Here is a 21,002-nt window from a genome sequence, read left to right as displayed (position 1 = left end):
TCAGAAATTAGCACTTTGGTTTATGAGTAGTCTGTTGTATCACAGTCACATCTCACATCTGCAGCCTGAAGAGCAGGACCTGGATCCAGAACCAAGTCCTGAAGCTCCTGGTTTGGTCAACAGCTCAAGGTCCTGAGGGTGGTGTCCCTCAGGGCTCCATACTGGCACCAGGATGAGCTCTGGACAACTTGTGCCAGGGCCTCAGCCCCTTCACAGTAAAGAATTTCTCCCCAATATCCAAACTATCCCTGCCCTCCATCACTTCAAAGCCACAGTCCCTTGTCCTGTTGCTCCATGCCCTTACCCGAAGTCCCTTTCCTGCTCCCCTGGAGCCTCTTCAGATGCTGAAAGGTCTCTCTCGAACCTTCTATTCTCCAGGCTGAAGAAAACTCAGGGTGTCTCCACAGTAGAGCTGCCCCAGCCCTCTGACATTTACATTTCTATACACATATTGATCATGCTATAAACTGCATTCTAAATAAGCTCTGTAGTGACTCACCTAATCACATCAGTTAATTTTAAAAATTCAAAAGCTGTTAACAGTAGCAATACAAAATTCAAATATGAGAGATCAGTGTTTATGGGGAATAAAACAGAGAATATAACAGAACTGATAAAGGAGCTTAATAGCTTAGGCCTGATCGAGCAAAAACTGCGGGAGAGAGACACAGGTAAGTGGTCCCTGGGCAATAAGTGATCAAGAAACAAGTTGTGAAACTTTGTGATAATGTTACCAGGTGATGTCATGAAAAATGTGTAAGCAGTGGAAATTGTTACCAAAAAAAGAACCCTCTATAAGTGCCATATAAGTAAAACCCTATATAAATGCCTTGTATACTCAATAAAATTGGCTTCTGATCTCGACTCTGATGTCCCCACCTCTCAATTGCTGGGTAGATATTCTAGCTCTGTGATGCAGAGGTTATTCCAGTCTCCTTCAGCCCACAGTATCTGTCAAAGTAGGTCACTTTCAAAATCTGGATGAAACAAAAAAATCTCTTCCACTCTTCAAAAGAAGCATTCACTTACATGTTTCATATGGAAAATAAATTGAAAATGTAGCACACAGACTTTTAAAAAATAAAGTTTCAAAGCACACCCAAGCCCAATCCAGATATTTAGACTCCAAGAGCATTTTCTCCACAGACAACCAAAAGGATCTGTTTCATGGAGGTGGTTTATTGTAAGAATTTACAGATTTCTGGGGCTTTTCCACTTCTTCACAAGATAACAGACCAGTCTTGTTAACACAGACACAGGCAGGCTAAACCACATATGCTCAGAAGAGCTCCTCTTCACCTGTAAGGAAAATTGAAACAAATTAAAACCCTCTCATCTGTTTATGTATTTCTTTTAAACTGTTATCTTCCCTAATTTGAACACTTCATTAATATTCCTTACCCTCCCCCAAACTATTCATCAAATCTATTTTTTTCTTACATTTTAAATTTCAAAATTTTCCTTACATTTTAGATTTTGAATATGTTCATTTTAATACAGAAACCTCTTTAGGTATGTCTTACATACAGACATTTTTAAGTAATCATATTCAGTCAGGCCACTATGCAAAAATTCAAACAGTAATTGTGAATTAATCTAGTAATAGAGAAAAAAAAACCCACAGAAAATTATAACTCATATAGGATTATGCTCCCATGGACATACTTTCCTTAAAATTACTGAAAATTAAGAATTCTTTGTCTAGACAGATTCAAACTAGAAATGTCCAATTTAACAGCTCTTTAAGAAAAATTTCTGTCTGACCAAGACCACTCAATTTTGACTTTCTCATCTGACTTTATATTTTCTGTGTTAATTCATTTTAAAACACAATCCAGTTTCTATGAGATAACTTTACCTCTTGGATACGGCTGAACCGCTTTTCCCGATTAATCCCTGGTTATGGTATTATGAGAAAAAACAAAACAAGCAGGTTAGGAAGCAACTCATGCAAATTCAGGCAAAACTCTGAATGGATTTATGACCACAAATGTATTGTGAGGAGCACAATACAGCACCGAAATAGTATAAAGTACATATTCCAGGCATTCTGTAAATACACAGGATATGAACACATGTATTTCCATACAGAGCACAAATTTTTAACTGTTACAGTAATACACATGAGCTACATGCAGTTACAAATTGTGGTCTAAGCCCCCACATTTGTAACCTGCAGCACACACCTGCACAAAACCTCAGGCTCAGGCAAACAAGCAAAATACTGAACTTCAAGTAAAATACATATTCTGTAACAACAGATTCTGGAAATACCCTCCTTGCAAGCCCATCCCCAACCTCTCAGCTTCTGAACACATCATTTATCTAAAAGCATTTCAGTCATGACATTCCCCCACTCAACACTACTGGGCTACTTGATAAAGCAAGGTAGGAAACATCCAGGTAAAAGGGACAAGGGGGGAAATCCACCAAAGGCCAGAAAGGAGGAAAACCCTCGCCTCTCCAGGCAAGGATGTGTGGTGAGGCTGAAGATCTATTTTACCAACTTTTAAACTGTATCTGCTCAGAAAAAACTGCCAAACTTCGCTCTGGTTAGTAGAACTGCGCAAGCTGAAAAGCTTGGGAGCCATGCCAGGGACTGCCTTCACTCTGGTTTTAGGGCCTACAATCCCAAACCTTGCCCATTACCCTGGCAAAAAAACAGCACTGACTGCAACAGCTCTGACTGCATGTTCCTACAAATACTCACAGAGCAGCAGCACCAGAGATGATCTCAATAAGCTCCTTGGTGATGACGGCTTGACGGGTGCGGTTGAACGTCAAGGTCAGCTTGTCAATCATCTCGGCTGGAAAAAGGCAAGATTGGAGTTTTAACACAGAATGAGTGAATAAATGCAGATAAAGAGAAGGTGTATGGGCAGAATAGCCAAGTAAATATCTGCAAATATCCAACAATACCACTGCAAATATCAAGAGCCTTGGCGCACCTGACGTTTTTTCCCTACAGGTAATATTACCAGGAAACAATCTAGAAACCTGAGAATTCAGCTTGTCAGTTAAACATCTGCAGAACAGCTGGCAGACTTGTAAACAGGTATGACATAGCTTATTGTAACATAACACAAGCACACATCATTTGCTTTGAAATCAGATTTCACTGTCAATTAACTACATTATTATTATTATTTTTTTCAAGTTGTGGCAAAAGGAGACAGATTTTTCTGGGTTTTTTTTTTTTTCAATTATTTTGAAACACAGAAATTATCACCTCTTTCTCTCAAGCTGGTCATCAGAGCCATGCCTACCATTCCAGGCAGCCCAACTGTACATCACATCAGCTTCACACAATCACCAGGATCCTGCCAAGGAATACTCATATATTCTCTACTTGCTCCATGACAGGTAGTATTTAACTATTGTTTAAGCTTCCCCACGTTTAAATTGTGCTGCACTAATTCTATTTGGTGCATGGGTTGGTACAGATTTATGAAAATTCAGGAAATCCTCAGAGCAGCCACATGAGAGGAGCATAGAAAATATTTAGCCATTACAAGATTAGTTTAGTATTTCATATGTCTTTTAAATAATCTGTTATTTCAGTTCCAGTCCGAGGCTCGTTTCTTGACAGCAATCCCTCGTCCTAGGGACTAAATACCATTCACATTTGAAACAGAATCTCAGTTGAACTGGCTCAAAAAAATGACTCAAAGTGGAATTAAGATAAGAAATAGATGACTTCTGAAGCCAAGAATTACACAAAGGGAGGTCAGCACTTTCCTGCTGAACAACTGAAGTCCTGGAAAACCCAGGGAGTAGCTTACAAGCATTCTTGCTGGCATTGTCCATGGCAGTCATTCTGGCACTCTGCTCACTGGTGGTGGACTCTTTCAGGGAGTAGTACAGAATGTTTGCTAGTGTGAACTCCTGGTAATTTCTCAGCACATCAGCATCAATATCATCATAGATACTTAGGCTCTCTGCAAAACACGGAAGAGCAGGCTTAGAGACATCCAAGATTTATTACTTCCAGGAAAACACAGTTGTGGATGCTAGCTCTGGAGCAAGCTGCAGGGAGCCTGCAGAAACTGCAGGCCGCATAGCTTCTCAGTCCTGCCTGAGAGCTAGCCTGAGAAATTCATGGGAGGATTTGAAAACAATCCTCAGAGACAGAAAACAGCCGTGCCAGGTGCTGTTTGTCTGTCCCGTGTTTTCTTTGCAAGAGAAAGTCAGAGGGTGTTGTTCACCACTGACCAATGATGGTGATGTAGCAGTTTACTAACCAATAAGAGTTTCCTTTCTGTACTTTCCACGAACCAGTCTATAAAACAAGGCTGAAGCAATAAACTAGGGAATTCTCCTGTTCTGACTCCATGACAGTCTGTGTTGTCTCTTCCCAGCCGTTCCTTAATAGAGCGACACACAGTGACATGGAGAAGATTACTTGGCTGGGCTGTTTCAATACTTAAGGCAGCACAGAGGAACTTCCTGCACATACGATGTGCACCTTCAGAATCTCTATGCTAGTTATAATTCTGTTAACTATTTTATGTGTTTTAATTCAATTTAATAATAGGAAAGTCAGGCCAAAGGAAAACACATTATTGCCTCAGTATGATTAATCTTTTCAAACAATGCTGCAGAAACATTCTGGGGTATTTTTAGTGAGCAGTGAAGTCACTACTCAGGCTGTTCAGTGCTGAAAATTTTGGAACTGACAGAGTTGACGTACACACAATTCTTGCTTGAGACAGAATCTCAAACCAGATTTATATCACGTTTCCTTTTAACCTCCTTGTCCCACAGTACCTTTGTAAGCCAGCCTTGGACTGACCTTGGCCAAGATAAAACCATCTGTTAAATTTATGATACAAGTGTCATAATAATAAGTTTTAATACCATATTCCCTTTTTCAGAGTACTTTTCTTGTGATTTATCACTGCATGTAACTGGTGGTTTCTAGCTCCCTACTTACCAGAACTAGCCACAGTTTCAAAGGAAAAGATTGGTTTCTCATCGGTCTTGTAAGAGATGACAGACCTGTAAAAAAAGAGCAAAATAGACTGTCCAGTTCAACTAACTCTAAACTGAATGGTTCAAATTACAATAGACAACTTCTGGATTTCCCATGCCACCAAGTTTTGTGATAATCCTGATGAAAAGATCTTGGATATCACCTGAAAATAATGATGTGCTGATTGCAAATATAACAGCATTCACTATATATATATACACAAGTCAAAAGGGAGTTCCAACCACAGCTACTAGAAAAAACAGCCCAGTCCTTCACACACAATAAAATCAACAAGTGAACATGCCAAATCACAGCCAGTTCTCATATAACTTTATCAGGGCAATATGCTCTTTGAAGCATTCTGCCAAGTATTTTTCCAGTGAAGTTTCAGTTCAACCTTACCTGAACCGATTGTAGATGACAGAGCCTTCATCAAATTCAAACCCAGAGTTTAACAGCTCTAAAGCAATGACTGAAGCATCTCCAAAGCTTGGAGGTCTCCGTCCCACTTCTTTGAATGTCAGCAGGAAATAGTTGCTGTGTGTTCTGCAGAAAAAAAAACAAACCTGTGTTAGAACCAAGTGGATGTGCTAAAGTACAAAAAAAGGCAGCAAGACTGATTCACTAGAAGTAACTGACTGGAAAGAGTGTTCAGAACTAAACATTTTATTGAATTAGGGTCAGAAAGAAACTTTGCCTTTAGTTAAATTATGATAGCTTCACAATACACACATGTGTAACAGCACCAGTTGCCAGCTTTCAGACTTTTATTTCAAGAAAATAATAGTGCTGTGCAGCAGTTTCCCAAATTGTGAGATTACCAAAACCACTTTTAGAATATTTGCAGATTTTTTTTTTACAGGAACTTGAATTTAGCACAGTTCCCTTAAATGCAATTTCCTGTCAATGAAGGAATCAATAGACAATCAATGAAGGAATCAATAGACAATAGTCAAACAATCTTCTAAACAGCCTTGAAATTTCTACCACAGAAAACAAACAAAACTCCAAACTAAACTCTTTTGCAGCGTGAGTTTTGGGCCTCATCCTATTTACCTTTGAAGCAGGCCTCTGATCTTGTCACCTACTCCAACCACCATAACCTCTTTCCCTGCATTTGAGAGGTTGGTAATTTCGTTCTTCAAGGTTTTAGCAATGGATGTATGGATAGCACCACACAAGCCTCGGTCAGAGGACACACCAATAAGGAGATGCTTCTTCTTGTCCTCAGGTGCCTTTATTTCTGCTTTCTCATAAAGAGCTGGAAAAAAAAAAAATTACATTTTTCAAGGGTGCCAAAAAAAGAAAGTAAGTCATAAAAAGTGCTCTGAATTATTCTAACTAAAACCACTTATAAAAGGGCTCCAAATCTCAGCCAGATTAATTTTATCTCCTTTGCAATTGTTCCAAGTTTGCACATGGTCAGAGCAGATGTGAGCAATAAACAATTCACAACTCTGATCAGATGTCACTCAGAGAAGTTCACTATGGAAATTCTTTTGGAAACAGACTACTGGAAGGTTAAAAAGCCTTAGCATTTTATCACCACTATGAAAACCTCCTCTTCTGCTCCCCCATGACTAAGTGCAAGAACTTTCTCTCACACAGAGCTCCTGTTCCATAGACTCTCGCAGGCTTCAGCTCCCTCTCAGCTCTTGCATATTTGGCTGCAGAAACCATCTTCATGGACTTGGTGATCTTCTGGATGTTCTTGATGGACTTCAAACGCCTGGTGACTGCAAGGTTAAGAGTTGAAGGTCATGGACGGTACTGGGCATAATGACCAAACCCAAACAACAAAATGCCAGTAAGAGCCATACAAAAATATTTTGCCATGTTTTTCAAAGAAGAAGAAATAAACAAACAGCACACAAATAAACCTCAAAAAGGGTCTCAGTGTTTACAATAAGAGTAAGAACATGGCTAACGCAAATTCATCTTTACAACAGAGATATTATTTCCTTCAGACACTACAGTCATTTAATATTTATCCTAACATGAAGTCTATTTACTATTCTCTTTGCTTTCACTTCTACCTGTTTCTGCAAATTCGACAACTGAGGTATAATGTCATCTTTACAGATGACAGAGGAAAGAAACAAAAATATCCCCATAGTGTGAAGACAGAAAAAAATTCCTCCTCTGTTTAAACTGTGGTAAAATGACATTTATAAAAACACTAATGGAAAAAGAAACCAAAACATAAACCAAAAACCACAGACAAGCACAGTTCCTAGGCAATATCCCTATATAAGAGCTATGAGGAACGGCTTAAGGAAGCATTATCACACTAAAACCATTCAGTCAATCCTTTTTCCCCCAAATGCTGCATCAAAACACAAGGAAATAAACACAGGAGAAATTAAGTTAATTCTTAGATGTGAGCAGAAATCTGGTTTAGAACATATGAATAAAAAATATTTTAAAAATATATTTGAGTATAACTATAAAAAGACACCTGAATTACTGCCAAAACCACTTCAAGCAATTCCTTTTCTGAAGGACATTTGTTTAATGTAATTAGCACTGCAGGCCTATATATCATTGCTATGTATCAGAATAATTTTACCCAACAGAGACTAAACAGAATTATATTTTAACATATGGCTTTCCTGCAACATTTTTCATCTCTCAAGATCAGACAAAACCTTTACTTACTGTCTTTTAGCGTTGCCATATTCCTGACTTGGCCCCTGAAAAGAAATGCAGGAGAAATTAGGATAATTCACTATCTCTCCAGCAAACCAACACCTGCCAAGGGCAAATCCCTTTCAGAGTGATGAAAATTCAAAGATTTCCTGTTTCTTAAAAAACATCTCTGGCAGAGACAAGCCACGCTGACCTGTGGCCTGTAGGCACACCTTCATCCTTCCCTCATCTAAGACCTCTGAGATCATCAAGTCCAACCTATGGCCAAACACCACCTTATCAACTAAACCACGGCACTGAGTGCCACATCCAATCTTTCTTTAGACACCTCCAGGGACGGTGACTCCACCACCTCCCTGGGCAGCCCATTCCAATGCCTAATCACGCTTTCTGTGAGGAAATTGCTCCTAATGTACAACATAAACCTATGTCCTCGTGTCCCGCCGCTGGCTCCTGGCAGAAGAGGCCAACTCCCACCTGACTGCACTCTCCTGTCAGGGAGTTGTGGAGTGGTAAAGTCACCCCGAGTCTCCTTTTCTGCAGGCTGAGCTACCCCAGCTCCCTCGGTCATTCTTCAGAGGACTTGGGCTGCAGATCCCTGCCCAGCTCCACTGCCCTTCTCCGGACTCGCTCCAGCACCTCAATGTCCTTCCTGAACTGAGGGGCCCCGCAGCGGCCCCAGACTCGAGGCGGCGCCTCAGCAGTGCCGAGTACAGTGAAAAGCTAAATGCAATATCCACCGCCTTGGGTAATGGCACGGAGCAAACGAGGGCATTGGAAGGGCAAACAGAAATAAAAACAATCATTTTAAACAAAGCTTCATACAATGCAATTAGTTTCTAAAGACTATTAAAACGAAGCTGAGGAGGCCGTACGATTTCCTGGCCAGAGCAAGGTCTCCTGCCATGTACAAACCTGTCCTTTAACCCTTGCCTGTCCCATTCACCCATCCCGGCCGAGCGTTTCCACCCACCGAGGACAGACCCTCCATCCCTGCGGGACCCAGCTGCCCTCATCGCCCGGTGCCCGTTCCGCCGCCACCCCTCAGAGCCCGCAGCCCCTCACGGGCCGCCCGGGGCTGCGACCCCGCCGCCCCCCGGCGCCGCACGGCCGAAGGAAGCCATCCCCCCTCACTCCGCAGAGCCGCCCCGGCCATCGGGACGCGCTCCCCCGTCCCCACAGCGCCCGTCCCGGCCCGTGCCGATACCATTGCGGCTGGACCAGCGCGACCGCGGCGCCCCGGGCGAACATGGCGGCGCCTCCACCACAGCCCCGCTGAAGGTCAGCGCGCCCGCAGCGCGCCTGCGCCGCCCCGCCGGGATCCGCTTCCAGGGCGCCGCCGCCATTTCCGGAGGAGGCGGGATCCGGAGCGGCACCGGCTCGGGAGCGGAATCGGGATCGGGACGGGATCGGCGTCATGGGGAAGTCGGATTTCCTCAGCCCCAAGGCGATCGCCAACCGCATCAAGTCCAAGGGGCTGCAGAAGCTGCGTTGGTATTGCCAGATGTGCCAGAAGCAGTGCCGCGATGAGGTAACTGGCGGCGCGCTGGGAGGGGGGGGGTGTCCCCTGTGCTTCGGGTGGCTCAGATCTCCGGCTAAGGACCCCCCATCCCGGTTCTCCTGGGGGCAGGTCCCCTTGCTTGGGGTCAGCTCTTGTGACAGCTCCGAGCTCATGGAATCACAGGATGGTTTGGGTTGGGAGGACCTTAAAGATCACCCACTTCCAACCCCTCTGCCATGTGCAGGGACACCTTCCACCATCCCGGGTTACTCCAAGGCACGTCTAGCTTGTCCTTGAACACTTCCAGTTTCTCTGGGCAACCTGTGCCAGGGCCTCACCACCCTCACAGGGAATAATTTCTTCCTATTTTATCTTCCCAGTGCTGTTGAAGGGAACATTGTAGGAACTGTGATCACTGGATTTTATCTGTAGGATTTTAATGCTCTCTTAATCTATGAGTGTTGCAAATTGAGACAAAGACAAGCAAAGTATTTATTTTTACTTTATAGAATGGCTTCAAGTGTCACTGCATGTCTGAGTCCCACCAGAGGCAGTTGCTGCTGGCTTCTGAAAATCCTCAGCAATTCATGGATTACTTCTCTGAGTAAGTTTTCTGTATGTTCTTACCCAGATCTTCATCCCTGTGTCAGGTCTGCACAGCCACACCCCTAAGACCCAATAATGTCCCACTGAAGACACTTTATTGTGATACATGTTAATGTTGGCTCTTTTTGTAATTGAAAATTTGGCAATGCAAATAATTTTAGTCAAATTTGACAATTTTGTCTCGTGTTTTAAACATGTTTGAAGTCCCTCTGTGTTACAAATACATCACCTTTCTGTCCCTGCTGAGTGACTGCCCCACACACACGAGCTAAAAGAGCCATAACAGAGAGAACAAGTCAGGGAGGGACTGACATCTCCCAGCTTCTCCCAGGCCTTTGTCCAGCTGACCTACGTGAGAGCTGGGATGACTGGAGCTGTCTTCAGCAGGAGTCTGAAGTGAGGCTTTATTCTGCAGCCCTGAAATTAGCAGGGAGATGAGTGATCCATCTGCCCCATCCACCCCTCTGCCCTTTGTCCTGCCCTGTGCTCTGTGTCAGTCAGTCTGGGAAGACATCTGGTAACATAACACTAGTAATTAGTGGGAAGTGTTGAGATTCCTTTGCTCCATTTTATCCCTTTGAGAGGCTGTTACTCTCTTGGAGATTTAAGGTGTGTGCATGTATCATATTGTGTTTCTTCCTGCATTTAGTCCTGCCCTAGTGAAAAAGGGAAATGTGTCGAAATAGCATCATACTCAGCTCAGAAGAATAATCATCAGGTTTATACTGCAGATGTTTAATTGTTGATGACAAGAGAAAATTGCTTCCTAGTGGTTAAAGTTTTACTAAAAATACTTTTTTTTTATTCCCTAAGGGAATTCCGAAATGATTTCCTTGAATTGCTCAGAAGGCGATTTGGTAAATATTTTGCTGTTTGTTTGCTTGTTTTAGTGTCTTTTGTTGGTTCAGTAATAATAATAATCATAATCATAATCTGCATTTTAGGAACAAAGAGAGTTCACAATAATATTGTGTACAATGAATACATCAGCCATCGAGAGCACATCCACATGAATGCCACACAATGGGAAACACTGACGGATTTTACAAAATGGCTGGGGAGAGAAGGTGAGTGTGCCTGCTCAGGTTGGGAAGTCTTAATATTATTGGGCAATTGAATTCCTGATAACTGATCAGTAAATATTTATGTTAGTTATTTTCCTTTCTTCCCCTCCTGTATATATGTATATACACGTATTTCTGTGCTAACCTTTAGGAGTTTTCTAATGAAAAATGTCAGAAGTCTGGTATAAGTACATCAGTTGTGAGCATTTCCTTGTTTCATCTGCTGGTCTGTATTTACTGGATGTATTGCTGAACTCTAAATCAACTTCCAACAGTTGCCATTTAAAAATTAAGAACTAGGACATCCCTTAATTTCCACATCTGAGGTGACAAGAAGCAAGCAGTCATTTTCATTCCTGGCCTAGTGGAAGGGTTAAAGCTGGAGATCTGCAGATTTGTGTTTACTGGGAAGAAGAGAGATTAAATGGCACTGTGGTGACAGAAAGTTTGCTTTGGCTCTGGGTGCCCCTGTTCTGCAGGATACATCCAGCAGTTACAGAGTGTTTGGAAAGTCACGCTAGCCAGAGTCAGTAATAATAGCACAGCACTGCAATATTTTCTTTAGTGTGTATCAATTATACATGTTTTCTGTCTTCTTCCTTGTTAAAACAGTAAGAAGGAAACGTTTTCTTCAATAAGGAAAGTATTGTAAAGCACTTCATGCACTTTGTGACATACACTGGCTTGTGTCCAAACAGATCTGGGTAGCTGAGGGCCAGGAACACGTGGTGCAGATTCAAATTCAAAGTCAGCTTTAGCAGCCCAGTAAGGGGCGTGTTGTTGTCTCTGGTAAAGTATCTGCATTGCTACAGTGAACATGGACTAAAAATGATCTTGATATTGTTAATATTAATCTTACTTTGTCTTGCCTTGATTTTTTTAGGTCTTTGCAAGGTTGATGAGACTCCTAAAGGCTGGTACATTCAGTACATCGACAGGGACCCAGAGACCATTCGCAGGCAGCAAGAACAAGAGAGGAAGAAGAAACAGGACCTTGATGATGAAGAAAAAACCGCTAAATTCATTGAACAACAAGTTAGAAGAGGTTTGGAGGGGAAAGAACTGGTGAGGAAAATTGCACTGTGTGTGAGCCTTCATTGTGGTTAAGTAAACTGGGGAATTTGATGCTGCTACATTCCTTGCACTGCTATTTCCTTTGCTTCCTAATTTGCACTTACTTTGTACCCAGCTAGCAGTAGTACTAAGGAAGTAATATTTACGGCTCTTCAAGGGATTAGTGATTTAAAAATCACCTTTGAATTTAGGAAGGGGGAGCAAACGATCCATTAACCTGCATTAAATGTCTTAATTTATGGCATTTCACAGCTAATAGAGGTGCAGATAACAAGTGCTTTGTACACTGAGGAGGCTGAGATAAATAACCAGGGGCATTTGGCATAACCAAGTTCACATAGTAAAAAGTTCTATTTTGGTGGTGCTGGCTTGGTTATTTGGGATCTGTTTATTTGGCATCATTTCATGATCTCCATACATGTTATTGCCTGGGGCTGGAACCTCCCATATGATCCTGGGTATTGATGGGTACATTTAAATGCTGTTGTAAACAATTACCTGCTTCTTAATTTAAAACTAATTGAAATTTAAATGGTCTGAGCCTTGGGTGCTTAAAAATTGGAAAGACACCAGAATTTTTTTCTTTGAGTTTGTCCAGAAACCAGTCAGATCATGTTGGTTCAGATAGAGAAAACTGCTGAAGCAAGACCACTTACTTGCCTTTTATGATGGAATTGAGCAAGTTTAGCATTTCTGTTAATTGGAGAATTTTGCACAGAAACCTGTAATGAGATGATGTTTTCAATTTTAATATTTTACAAATCAAGCCAGGTTGAATATTACAGCTGCTGTCTGTAAAACTGAGCTAAGCAATGATCACCAAAAAATGATATCTTGACTTAGTTTTCTTTTTGATTCTTCAAATGTGCTTTGTGTTTTTTTGGCAGGAAATGCCAGTCTATACTGAATTGAACAGAGAAAACGAAGAAGAGAAAGGTAATCAGATTTTGATGGATGTAATTTTCAAGAACCTACTGGAGCTGATTTTGTGATTCTGATGGAATCAGCATTGAAGCCTGCTTAGTGCTTCATAAAGTGCTTTGAGATCAGTTATAAAGAGCACTGGAATATGGAAATGCAGAGTGTTCTGTATTACAAAGTTTGATTTATCGTAAAAACTAAGCCAAAATATAGATTAGTAAATAATTTCAAATTTATGATTTATCCTATTTGCAGATGTTAAAAATTGTTAACATCCTTCAATGCAGTTATTTTTAAAGATAGAAATAGAGTAATGTCTCTTTATTTTTTAGTTACATTTAATTTAAACAAAGGAGCAAGTACTTCAGTCGCAGCATCTTCTAAAACAAGGTGAGAAAAGAATTTAAGGCCAACCCTTACTGTTACATAGCACTTCTGTGACAATGGTATTTGTATGAACAGGAAGGTTTGTCTTTCCCAAAATACTTGGAGTCTAATCTCTCATCCTCTCTTGATATTCAGAATGGGCTACTAGGTGACTTCATGGTTTGTTTTGTATTTAAAACGGATGAGTGGGTGTATCTTAAGTGTGAGCTGTGAGGAGCCTTCTTGAATTCTCTGTGCTTCATGGCAGATGCCCATAAAGTAATAGGCAGTTACAGGTTCCTCCATGGAGGGTGGGAAAGGGATCCAGCCAAAGCACTTGCAGTGATGCAATCTAGTCCCAGCTACCTTCTATGAATGGATATTCCTGACCTGTTAATTTTGGTTCCTAAAAGGTTTGATTGCCTTGTATGATTGGAGATAATGTTTTCTCTGGTCATCCTTTAAGCAGCTAAATCTGTCTGATTTCTGGTTTGTGAGCTCTGTGTTCTTCCTAGAGCTCTGGGATTTAATTGTCATCATGTAACCACAAGCAATTCAGGAAAAAAAGGGATCAATAATGCAAATAGTACTGACTTACAGCAGTCTGTGGAACTGTTTGATGAGCAGTGCATCTTCTCATGTGAGGCAATATTGTAATTAAATGTATTGCAGGTAAAAGAAAGCTTTCCCCTCATCACACTCAGCTCTTAGATAAGGTATCTGATGGGATATATGCCAGGCAGAAAATGAGACACTAAAGCAGTTCTTTGCAATAATAGATACAGATTGCAGGCTTTGAGGAAAACTTGTTAATTATCCATAAGCATCAAGTTGTGCTTAAGACGATTCTGAAACTTAATTGAGACTCTCACTTGAATAGTTTCAGTGAGGAATACTTCAGGTCCTTGCTAAAATTTGGCAAAATGTGAAATCATGTGTCAAGTAGTCTCATTTCTTCACGGCATACACTAAATACTTATCTGTAAACTTTGAAATGATACTGTAGCGACTTCACAGCTAGATATGTTAGTCCTCTTAAATATGGACACTGCAGTTGTTATGTTTTAATTGTATGTTGCCCTTCATGGGATGTTTGTTTAAGTACATGCTATTTGATTTATGATTTAATGTGCTATTTTTTTCTCAAACTCTATGATTATTCAGACTTCCTCTGAAATACAATTTTTCTCTTATAGTTGCATCCACTGCAATTCCTGTATCTTCATTCCCATGGGATATCTTCCCTGTGGGAGTATACCTAACATCCTCACCACAGGCAGAACATGCACTTTGTCCTAAGGCCATATTAATAATTGTATCACTGTTCACCTCTGAGCGGCTGCCTTCATCTTTTGAGTTGAATCAATACCCAATTTTTTTTTTCTGTGTTCAATGTCTGTTAGAAAAATGGCTGAACTGAAGCTGCCTCTGAGCAGTTCTCACTTTACCTAGATGTTCCATCATCCCCAAGATGTAATTTTTTGTGATGCTTGCTCTTTATTTTCCACAATTCTTAGGCTGTTTGCCTATTTTGAATATGGTTGTGAGGGTGACATTTATTTGCTGGGTGTGGAGCTCTTGTCTGCAGATTCTGGGTGTTTTCTCCCATTGCCAGATAGGCTCCGTGTCTCTGTCTGAAAGGAATTCTGGATATCTGCCATGTCTGAGTTCCTCTGTCCAGGTGGTTTCTCTAAAGTTTGTCCTTTCAGATTTGAAAACCTTATTTGCAGACCAGCTTTTGTCTTCTTCACTGAACTCAAGTCCTTGATCAACTAGTTTCTTGTGCTGTGGTGAACTGGTCATGGGGCTGTGTCCATTCTGCTGGACTGCCAGCAGTGCCCCTCAGTGAACATGGAGTTTGCACCCCAAGGAGATCACTTCTAGAGGAGGAGGAGGTGTGCAGGGTCTGGAAGGGGACTGTCACAGCTGAAGTCCAGCAGACCAGCAGGCCTTTTTGCACAGCCAGTTCTTCAAATGCATCTTGCTAGTGGGAAAAAAATGTAAGATCTGCTGTGAAAGAACCGATGTACTTTTCCAGCAGTGTCCTTGGACAGAATGCACTGAAGATGGTGGAGGGGGCAGTTAAAAGAAAAGAAGCAGCTCACAGCTCTGGCCAAACCAAAGAAAAAAAGAAGAAATCTGCACTGGATGAGATCATGGAGGTAATAATCATGTGGGATCTGTTTCTGTGTGCCCCTGTGCCTGTGGCAATTCAATTCACCAGGGTATCCCTTTGAAGTGACCTCAGACCTTCTGTTCATATGGAAGGCATTCAGTGTCCAACTTTCACATCTTACCAGGCAAAATAATTTCATTTCCCCATAAAACTGGTTTCATTTCCTCATAAAACTGGCTGCTCAACTCTGCCTAGTCCCCAGATGGCTGAGGTGTTGGAAGTAAAGGAATACAGATTTTGCAAGAGAAGAAAATACCTAGAAACACTTGCCAAAAAAAAAAAAAAAATTACAAATCACCATTTTAGCATGAGTTCCTGGATTCATATAATCATTTTTTATGAGGCAAGACTATAATGACTTACTGTTATTTAGGGTTTGGGGATTGTTTTTGTTCCCCACATTAGATAGGGCTGGATAATTGGTTCAAAGCTGTTCAAAGGCATAGGAAAGCTGCAGTGGAAGGAGGAAGTAATTGGTGACTATTTGTTGTTTTTCTTCAGCTTGAAGAGGAGAAGAAAAGAACATCTCGAAGAGACTACTGGTTACATCCTGTAAGTGACTTAAAAATTATTATTGTATCAAATACAGCCAATTCTGCATTTCTAGCCATTGTTGATTACTATAAAGATCAGAAGCAGATTGCAAACTAAATTCACGCTTATTTTCCTTTTCCTGCTCTTGACCTATTGTGGGCTGTCACATTGGATTGTGAATTCAAGTGTAACTGTATTTGTCAAAGAAACCCAAAAAAATTGAGAGATGCTACTTTGAGCTAATAAGATGACAATATACACAAATTTCAGAAAGGCACATCTTTACTATTGTTGCTTCCTTGACTGTGCTGTACTCTTAATTTAGATTGTAGAGTTGTTTGCACATTTTGGTACTTCATTTTATTTTTCTCTCAAATCTCCCAGGAGATCGTTGTAAAAATTGTAACGAAAAAGCTTGGGGAGAAGTACCACAAGAAGAAGGCAGTTGTTAAGGTAAGGTGGGCCATGGGGAGCATGTGGCATTGGTTTGGTTTTTCTGGAATTATATGACTTGGGAAAATTTGTTTCATTATACAGGTTGTTCAGCCTTAAGACAACGTGATTGAGGACTGAAATGTCACCTCACCTGTATTGGGACTTATTCTGGACAGGCAGTGAACCTCTGAATTGGTTTCATGTCATTTATTCAGTGATCCTTTCTTAAGCATGGTTTTGTCCTGTGTAGTTTGTCCCTATTAGCACATCCATCTTGGGGAATATTCCCTGAGTCAATGGGATGTGACCAAAAGCGGTGCATTTGGGTTTTAACCTAAGACTAATCAGTTCTGCACTGATATTTAAGCTGCAGGATCTCATTTGCACATAAAATCTCCAGGCTAGAGCCTTTGCATATTGCTGGTTTTGAAAATGCAGAATTGCAGTGTCACAACAAACAAAGTTTGTTAACTTTGAAATGTAAATTTAGAGAAAAATGTTTGGTTTTTCTGATTGGCCTCTGCCTTTCACAACAGGAAGTGATTGACAAATACACAGCAGTTGTGAAGGTGATTGACTCTGGGGACAAGCTGAAGCTTGATCAGACACATCTAGAAACTGTAATACCAGCACCAGGTACGGCTGTTTTCTTCTGGTTTTGCCTTCTGCCTCTACAAAACTTACCTTTCAGTTCTTTTAAACTATAATTCATCCACTTGAAAGTACCATAACCTCTCCTGAGAAGACAGGCTAAGAGAGCTGGGGTTGTTCAGCCTGGAAAAGGGAAGTTGCTGTGAGGACCTTAGAGCACCTTCAAATACTTAAAGGGGGTTTATAAGAAAGATGGGGACAAACATTTTACAGAAGTCTGTAACTCTGCTGTGTAACTCTTTTGCTATTTTTCTTTCAGGCAAGAAAGTGATGGTATTAAATGGTGGGTACAGAGGAAATGAAGGCATTTTGGAATCCATCAATGAGAAGAGGTTTTCAGTGACAATAACCATTGACTCGGTAAGTATCAAACATTGCAAGCTCTTGTTTGCAGACAGCTTTCAATCTGTACATGGAGAGCTTTCACAAAGAACCATGGTATCCTTAATCCTGCCTTACAGGTGGGATTTGTGGTGTGCAAAGTTCTGTGGACAGCCCTCACCGGTCAACAGCCACATATTCTCACCTAGCACAGGCTAATTCTTTGCTGTTTGCAGAGAATCTTCAGAAAGATGCTAGGGAGCTAAATTTAGTGAGTTTTGGGCCTGAAAGAGATTTGGAAAATATTTTGTGTGTTTATTTGGAACATAGCTGTAGTGATACTGTTTTGTGGGAAGGTAAAAAAATTAGAACATGCAAGGATGTGAATTTTCTCCTGCCTTTTCCAGACTGCATGTGGGGCTTTATATGTTCATTTCTGATCTCGGTTATGGTTAACAACCAGTCCATGCCAACATGTCTGTGTGGCTCTTTTTTTGTTCTGCTCTGCAAAACCAATCTTTAAACTAATTGATAAAGCATAGAGGTACTGACTTTGGCTCAAAGTCAAACTTCTTAAATACAGCTTGCAAGAGGGAGCACTGTTATATCCCATTCAAGGAACGGTGTCTTGGTCTGAAAATACAGGTTTCTGTTAAGGAAGGCAGAAACTTCTCTTGAAATGGAAAAATGTAAACCACCACCCCACCCCCTTGAATTACTATAATCTGGAAATCAAGAGGCTTTCAAGCAAAGATATGGGAATAGGAATTACAGTTCCTTACTAGGAAAACTAAAATAAATATGAAGTAGTACAAACTAAAAAAACGAGGAGAAAAAAAAACACTGACTGTTGGTCACCTGAGCAGAAAAACACCTGACACCCTGTTGGTCAGTAGCAGTCTGATTAAATGGTGGCTGCAGTCCTCCTGGAGTGACAGTTGTGGTTCTGTTGAAGCAATGACGCCGTAGAAGGGTGTAGTTTTCCTCTGAAGGTACAGTGGTGGTGTAGATGGGTCCTGTCTTCCTCTGGAAATTCAGTGGAGCAAGGCTGCCTGTGGTGTTCTAAATTCCAGATTTTGTCCAGGTAGGAATGATAGGATCCTCTCTGGGTGGAGCATCTCACAATGGGATGATGTCATTTTATCAGTCATGCAGTGAGACCCAATGGCCCATTAACAGAAGATATCCCCCTGGAAAGAGGATGGGTCTGAAAGAGATAAAGAACACTGCCCCCCCTGGTTTTAGTAGCTGGCCCATTAACAGAAGGTGTCCCCCTAAGATATGAGGGATGGGTCATAGAAGAGATAAAGAACGTTTCCCGCCTGGTTTTAATAGATGATAATAGAATACATACTTTTGGTTGCATCTGCATTGAAACCCAGGACGAAGAGCTGCACAAACTCAACCCAGACTGGGTTCTGGAAGATTTGGGAAGATGCTGTGCAGATGCCCTGATGACAGGAGGAACTTTGGTACTAAAAGTGAAAGTGAAAGGATTTCTGGGATGGTGTTGAGGCCCTGTCACATTCTCTGGTCAGGCTGAAAATTATGTATCAAGGAACATTGTGTTATGAACAAATCCCCTGTACTCTCCTACTATAAACTCCCTGTTGGGAATTCAAGAAACAAGCAATTTTATGTTATATTTTTTTTTTTTTCTGTAATTATCCAGGGACCTCTTAAAGGGCGCAGAGTAGAAGATATCCAGTATGAAGATGTTTCCAAACTCGCCTGAGGTGCTAAATCATGCGTCAGAGAAGATTTTGGTTCTCAAAACCTTCTTTCTGAAATCTTTCAGGCAGACATAAGACTCTACCATGTCAGGGTTTTAATTGTGTGCGTGTGTATATGTATTTATAATGTATATAGACATGAACAACAGCAAACTTGATTTATTTAAAGATAGCTATGAATTTGTTACATAAATGTTTATGGAAATCCTATGGAAATTTTTCATTTAATTTTATATCAACCTTATAGTATTTGCTTCAATTTCCTTTTGTAAAATGTAGCAGAGAGCTGCAAAGTGGAGTATGTGGGCAGGTCCTGAAGGGAGAATTACCTACAGGGAGGCAGTGTGTGATGGAACTAGGGGAGTTTAAGCAACACACTTCTCAATTCAGAGCCAAAATGGACTTCAGGGTGCAGGAACAAAGCAAGGAAGAAGATACCAGTAGGAAGTAGGAAGATACCAGTGCTGCAAGGGATTGTTTCCTGTAAGAATGGTCTGATTTATTAAGTGCAGTCACCAGTTTATTTTTGATCAGCACATCAGTGATAGTAGGATGCAAGTCATTGCTCCTCCAGCAGGTTTATCAGGGCTCCTGATAATACTGATATGGAATTTATCTTCATATGGACTCCTTATGGAGCTGCACCATGGATGTGACTTGTGGCATGTTTTGGGATGCCAGCTGAAGCTTGTGCAGATATGAATTGGGGGTTGCTCTTTCGGTTTTCCAAAGCCTTTTCCTTTCCTCCATTGTTGTTCTGCTACATGAGTAATGTTACTTGTGCAAAATGATATAGCACTATTTGTTTTATTTTTTTAAAAGTGTCACATTTTGTACAACGTTTATTTCTAAGGCACTTCAGGAATAAACAGAGACCTTTCTTAGGCTAGTGTGTTTCTTACCAACCTTTCCAATGCGTGAAGCAGCTGTTGATTTAAGCCTGCCAAAGAGCACAGTGAAGTGCTGGGTTGGTGCACCACATTATCTGGGTAATAAAAAAAGGCTTGTGTGTGGTCCTGGGCCATAAAACCCATCACCTGAAGGTTGTGTGTCTCTGGAACCTTTTCCCTTTCCTTGCTTCAAAAGGTCTTGTTACTTCGTGGTTTCCAGGGGAAACCTGCAGAAAACTGGAATTCTGCAGAGGTTTAATGAAATAGCTGCTGTCTCAGGTAGCCTGGAACATCTCACACAGGACATCAGCTGTCTTTTCAAGCATAAAATGTTTAGAGTTAGGAGATCTGGAGGCAGAGAACACTTGTCTGTAAATTCAGTCTCTGTGCAACCTGTGCTGTGTGAACAGCACTGCCCACTCCCAGAGAAGAGATAGTGAGAGAGAGGATGTTTGTAGGAGGGTAATGAGGGCAAGTAACAGCAGCTTCTGCATCACTGAAAATAATTACACTTGACATTCTGCAACCTGAAGAATTAGAGTAAATATAGTAGACAAGTTGTAAGTTGCATAGAGAAGACCAGAGAATGGTAACTCACTGCTTGGTTGAACTGCTGCTACAGGAGGTTGTGGAGGCCAGAACTGATGGGTGAGTTGAAAGAAGCAATAAATGATTAGTAGGAAGTAGCTGACACTTCTGAGAGGAACTTTAAAAGACATTTCAAAGCCACATTGATACTGACACAGCTGAAAAAAAGATCCTGTACCAGCTTTTAGTGCCTAAGTGAAGAAAACTGAAATTGAGAAGGGCAAGGAGACTGCTTGAGTTCCTTTCCTAGATTAGGTCTGCTGAAAAGGATAAGGCCAATGTGTTTTAATAAGGTGTTTTAAAAGCAGGGTTTTGAATCCAGCTTTTGGTATACACACAGGTATATTTGTTTCACTACTAATCTCATTCATTGCTGAATGCTCCTGAAAAGTAAGTGATCTTTTGGGAGCTAAGCCCCCTGGAAGGGAAACTTTTAGTACTGAAGATTATTTCTATATAGTGTGAATGTTTCCTACATGGAAAGATTTGTATCTGCATGAAGCCCCATTCTGATTTTGAAT

At 41.1% G+C, this 21,002-nt stretch overlaps 2 protein-coding genes across 6 annotated transcripts; one reads left to right on the top strand and one right to left on the bottom strand.

The window, feature by feature from the left end:
* Positions 1 to 1,132: 1,132 nt before the first annotated feature.
* Positions 1,133 to 9,085, bottom strand: LOC131591699 (ATP synthase subunit gamma, mitochondrial-like). Of its 3 annotated transcripts, XM_058862651.1 has the most exons (10): positions 8,829 to 9,085; positions 7,631 to 7,665; positions 6,577 to 6,708; positions 6,029 to 6,233; positions 5,375 to 5,518; positions 4,934 to 4,998; positions 3,783 to 3,938; positions 2,711 to 2,807; positions 1,859 to 1,896; positions 1,133 to 1,299 (listed from the first exon to the last, which is right to left on the bottom strand). In XM_058862651.1, exons 1-9 carry the CDS (start codon positions 9,083 to 9,085, stop codon positions 1,890 to 1,892), a joined length of 1,098 nt encoding a protein of 365 aa, XP_058718634.1. In that variant the 3' UTR covers positions 1,133 to 1,299; positions 1,859 to 1,889. The 3 variants fall into 3 exon arrangements, with proteins under 3 accessions (XP_058718634.1, XP_058718635.1, XP_058718636.1); XM_058862652.1 differs by lacking the exon at positions 1,859 to 1,896; XM_058862653.1 differs by lacking the exons at positions 1,133 to 1,299; positions 1,859 to 1,896 and having other exon boundaries at positions 2,707 to 2,807.
* LOC131591698 (DNA/RNA-binding protein KIN17-like) lies at positions 9,027 to 20,558 on the top strand. Of its 3 annotated transcripts, none has more exons than XM_058862649.1 (13): positions 9,027 to 9,152; positions 9,632 to 9,726; positions 10,542 to 10,585; positions 10,673 to 10,795; positions 11,676 to 11,857; positions 12,754 to 12,802; positions 13,120 to 13,177; positions 15,195 to 15,315; positions 15,831 to 15,881; positions 16,248 to 16,316; positions 16,835 to 16,934; positions 17,209 to 17,309; positions 18,943 to 20,558. In XM_058862649.1, exons 1-13 carry the CDS (start codon positions 9,039 to 9,041, stop codon positions 19,003 to 19,005), a joined length of 1,170 nt encoding a protein of 389 aa, XP_058718632.1. In that variant the 5' UTR covers positions 9,027 to 9,038; the 3' UTR covers positions 19,006 to 20,558. The 3 variants fall into 3 exon arrangements, with proteins under 3 accessions (XP_058718632.1, XP_058718631.1, XP_058718633.1); XM_058862648.1 differs by having other exon boundaries at positions 15,192 to 15,315; XM_058862650.1 differs by lacking the exon at positions 10,542 to 10,585 and having other exon boundaries at positions 15,192 to 15,315.
* The last annotated feature ends 444 nt before the right edge of the window (positions 20,559 to 21,002 follow it).

The sequence above is a fragment of the Poecile atricapillus genome, chromosome W (genome assembly GCF_030490865.1).
Source record: "Poecile atricapillus isolate bPoeAtr1 chromosome W, bPoeAtr1.hap1, whole genome shotgun sequence".
Taxonomy (NCBI): Eukaryota; Metazoa; Chordata; class Aves; order Passeriformes; family Paridae; genus Poecile; species Poecile atricapillus.
The sequence above is the reverse complement of the archived record's forward strand: the minus strand, read 5'-3'. Positions and strand labels throughout refer to the sequence as shown.

What these genes read in the sequence shown, in the direction of transcription:
- LOC131591698 (XM_058862648.1), top strand. Translation starts at nt 9,039, where the DNA reads ATGGGGAAGTCGGATTTCCTCAGCCCCAAGGCGATCGCCAACCGCATC. An exon ending in AGAAAACGAAGAAGAGAAAG is followed by an intron (nt 12,803 to 13,119) that starts GTAATCAGATTT and finishes TTTATTTTTTAG; the next exon opens with TTACATTTAATTTAAACAAA. An exon ending in GCAGCATCTTCTAAAACAAG is followed by an intron (nt 13,178 to 15,191) that starts GTGAGAAAAGAA and finishes GTACTTTTCCAG; the next exon opens with CAGTGTCCTTGGACAGAATG.
- LOC131591699 (XM_058862651.1), bottom strand. Translation starts at nt 9,085, where the DNA reads ATGCGGTTGGCGATCGCCTTGGGGCTGAGGAAATCCGACTTCCCCATG. An exon ending in TATGGCAACGCTAAAAGACA is followed by an intron (nt 6,709 to 7,630) that starts GTAAGTAAAGGT and finishes TTAACCTTGCAG; the next exon opens with TCACCAGGCGTTTGAAGTCC. An exon ending in CAATGCCAGCAAGAATGCTT is followed by an intron (nt 2,808 to 3,782) that starts GTAAGCTACTCC and finishes GCCTTTTTCCAG; the next exon opens with CCGAGATGATTGACAAGCTG.